The sequence below is a fragment of the Nerophis lumbriciformis genome, linkage group LG39 (genome assembly GCF_033978685.3).
Source record: "Nerophis lumbriciformis linkage group LG39, RoL_Nlum_v2.1, whole genome shotgun sequence".
Classification (NCBI taxonomy): Eukaryota; Metazoa; Chordata; class Actinopteri; order Syngnathiformes; family Syngnathidae; genus Nerophis; species Nerophis lumbriciformis.
Genome location: NC_084586.2, coordinates 3,651,082 through 3,655,000, shown reverse-complemented (window position 1 = coordinate 3,655,000; position 3,919 = coordinate 3,651,082). Strand labels below are relative to the sequence as shown.

Here is a 3,919-nt window from a genome sequence, read left to right as displayed (position 1 = left end):
TTTTTATTTGAGTTAATATTCATATTTCTATCATGTTCATGTTATTATTTATATTTCGATAATTTTTATGGTGCTATTCCTATTCATATCAGTATTATGATGTTATTATACATATTCCTATCATTTTTATGGGGTTATTAGTCATATTCCTATCATATATATGGGGTTATTATTATCTCTATCATTTATGTTATTATTGATATTTCTATCATGTTAATATAATCATATTCATATAATTGTTGTGGGGTTATTATTCATATTCCTATCATTTTAATATTATTATTCATATGTATTTCATGTTAATGTTATTAATATTCCCACCATTTAAAAAAAAAAATTAGAATTTGTTGAAAGGACTAGTTGTACAATCCCTGGGGACTCTGCATGGCAGGGGCGTCCTCCTCCCTGAGTCATATTCCTGTCAGTTTTATGGTGTTTTTATATATATTTCTATCACGTTATTATTCATATTCCTATCATGTTCATGCTATTATTATTTATATTTCTATCATGTTAATGTTATTTGTTTTCCTATCATTTTTTATTGGATTAATATTCATATTTCTATCACGTTAATGTTATTATTATTCATATTGCTACCATGTTAATGTTATTATTATTCATATTGCTACCATGTTAATGTTATTATTCATATTCCTATCATTCTATGGTGTTATTAGTCACATTTCCATCCTGTTCATGTTATTAATATTCATATTATGTTCTTGTAGTTGTTATTCATATTCCTATAACTTTAATGTTAATATTCCTATTCCTATTATGTTCTTGTAAGTTGTTATTCATATTCCAAAACGTTGATATTATTTATATTCCTATAACTTTAATGTTATTATTCATATTCCTATTGTGTTCTTGTAGTTATTATCCATATTCCTATAACTTTAATGTTGTTATTCACATTCCTATTATGTTCTTGTCGTTATTATTCATATTCCTATAACTTTAATGTTATTATTCATATTCCTATAACTTTAATGTCATTATTCATATTCCTATAACTTTAATGTCATTATTCATATTCCTATTATGTTCTTGTAGTTATTATTCATAGTCCTATAACTTTAATGTTATTATTCATATTCCTATAAATGTAATGTTTTTATTCATATTCCTATAACTTTAATGTTATTATTCATATTCCTATAACTTTAATGTTGTTATTAATATTCCTACAACTTTAATGTTGTTATTCATATTCCTATAACTTTAATGTTGTTGTTATTCATATTCCTATTATGTTCTTGTAGTTATTATTCATATTCCTACAACTTTAACGTTGTTGTTCATATTCCTATAACTTTAATGTTGTTGTTATTCATATTCCTATGATGTTCTTGTAGTTATTATTCATATTCCTATATTTAATGTTGTTAATCATATTTTTCTATTATGTTCTTGTAGTTATTATTCATATTCCTATTACTTTAATGTTGTTATTATTCATAGTCCTATTATGTTCTTGTAGTTGTTATTCATATTCGTATAACTTTAATGTCATTATTCATATCCCTATTATGTTCTTGTAGTTATTATTCATAGTCCTATAACTTTAATGTTATTATTCATATTCCTATAAATGTAATGTTATTATTCATATTCCTATTATGTTCTTGTTATTATTCCTATTCCTATAACTTTAATGTTATTATTCATATTCCTATAACTTTAATGTTGTTATTCATATTCCTACAACTTTAATGTTGTTATTCATATTCCTATAACTTTAATGTTGTTGTTATTCATATTCCTATTATGTTCTTGTAGTTATTATTCATATTCCTACAGCTTTAATGTTGTTGTTCATATTCCTATAACTTTAATGTTATTATTCATATTCCTATTATGTTCTTGTAGTTATTATTCATATTCCTACAACTTTAACGTTGTTGTTCATATTCCTATAACTTTAATGTTGTTGTTATTCATATTCCTATGATGTTCTTGTAGTTATTATTCATATTCCTATATTTAATGTTGTTAATCATATTTTTCTATTATGTTCTTGTAGTTATTATTCATATTCCTATTACTTTAATGTTGTTATTATTCATATTCCTATAACGTTAATGTTGTTATTATTCATATTCCTATAACTTTAATGTTGTTATTATTCCTATTCCTATTATGTTCTTGTAGTTATTATTCATATTCCTACAACTTTAACGTTGTTGTTCATATTCCTACAACTTTAATGTTGTTGTTATTCATATTCCTATGATGTTCTTGTAGTTATTATTCATATTCCTATATTTAATGTTGTTAATCATATTTTTCTATTATGTTCTTGTAGTTATTATTCATATTCCTATTACTTTAATGTTGTTATTATTCATATTCCTATAACTTTAATGTTGTTATTATTCATATTCCTATTATGTTCTTGTAGTTGTTATTCATATTCGTATAACTTTAATGTTATTATTCATATTCTTATTATGTCCTTGTAGTTATTATTTATATTCCTATAACTTTAATGTTATTATTCATTTTCACGTTGTTATTATTCTTATTGCTATCATGTAGTTATTATTCATATTCCTCTCATATTGTTATTAATAATATTCATAAGGTTATTATTGTGCCCATGAAGTGAAGGCGCGTCTCACCTGCCGTGCTTGGTGATGATCATCTCGGTGTGGAACTTGTGGAACTTGGCCCACAGCGGGTAGTTGTTGAGGAGCGCCTGCGTTTTGCCGCACAGCTGCAGGCCGGGCAGCGGGTACAGGCCGGCCCGCTGGTAGCCCGCCGCGAAGCTCTCCGGCGACGGCGGGTACGAGTCCTTGCCCGCCGCGGGGAAGCCGTCCCCGTAGCCCGGTCCCGCGGCGCTCCTCGGCGGCGAGCGCTGCACGCCCCCGTACGGGCAGCCGGCGAGCGTCTGCGCGTAGAAGCGGGCGGGCTGCGCCCCGAAGCCGCCGGCCGCCTGCTCCGCGTGGTACTGCAGGGCCAGGGCGTCCTGGGCGCCCGCCACCGAGTCCGGGTAGTAGAACCGCGCGTCCTGGATGCCCATCTTCAAGTCCGCCAGGTCCTTGGCGCCGCCGCGGTGGAGGTGTCCGCTCCCTTCGGGGGTCTTCGCCAGGGTCTGCGCCTCGGCGCCGCTCAACATGCTGAGGTAGAGGTTGCCACCTTTGCCGCCCATTTGCAGTCCCGCCAAAAGTCATAAGGCTCACGTGCGCATCCAGACCTGCGCGTCGACTAACTGGGACCCCTTTTTTTTTTTTTTTTTTTTTTTTTTAGAACCTTCTGGATCCTCTTTAGAACATTCTCAACTCGCCCTCCGCTCCTGCTGACTGCAGCTCTCGTGCACTCGTGCCAACGTGTGATATATACATTTAGCCTGCGCTCTTATTTTGGAGGTGTGTCCCGGTGCACTGGCCGCGTGCACGCTCATTAGAAGTCAGCGCGCGCGTCCTGTCAATATTGACACGATTATTATAGCAGCCAACAGAGGTAAATAGTATTGTGACGTCACGCGCGAAATGAAACGGGTGTCAAATAGTTTTTACCTTTGCTGTTTTTGTGTTTAAAAAAAAGCTTGAATTGTTTGAACAATTTTTTTTCCCCTCCGCCTTTAAAGTTTAAAATATTATTGTAAATATAACTTATTTATTTATACAACAGGGGTGCCCAAACTGTGTTCCACTAAGGGCCACGGACAGGCAAATCAAAGGATGCGGGGGCCGTTTTAGTAGTTCTTCAAAACAAGTACGATATTTACCGTATTTTTCGGACTATAAGTCGTAGTTTTTAGTGCGACTTATATATGTTTTTCCTTCTTTGTTATGCATTTTCGGCAGGTGCGACTTACACTCCGAAAAATACGGTAGATATTTTTTATTTAAAGAACTTAAACATTTTATTTCAGCAGAAATTTCATGTGAATGCTGAAGATCCAAAGCCG

The 3,919-nt window shown here is 33.0% G+C and overlaps 1 protein-coding gene across 1 annotated transcript in view; it reads right to left on the bottom strand.

Moving 5' to 3' along the window:
• The window catches only part of tbx21 (T-box transcription factor 21), a 49,439-nt gene extending 46,192 nt beyond the window's left edge, over positions 1 to 3,247 (bottom strand). The window contains exon 1 of the mRNA XM_061931689.1: positions 2,628 to 3,247. Within this exon, the coding sequence (XP_061787673.1) occupies positions 2,628 to 3,157 (530 nt within the window). The 5' untranslated portion in view covers positions 3,158 to 3,247. The remainder of the gene's footprint in view (positions 1 to 2,627) is intronic.
• Between the last annotated feature and the right edge of the window lie 672 nt (positions 3,248 to 3,919).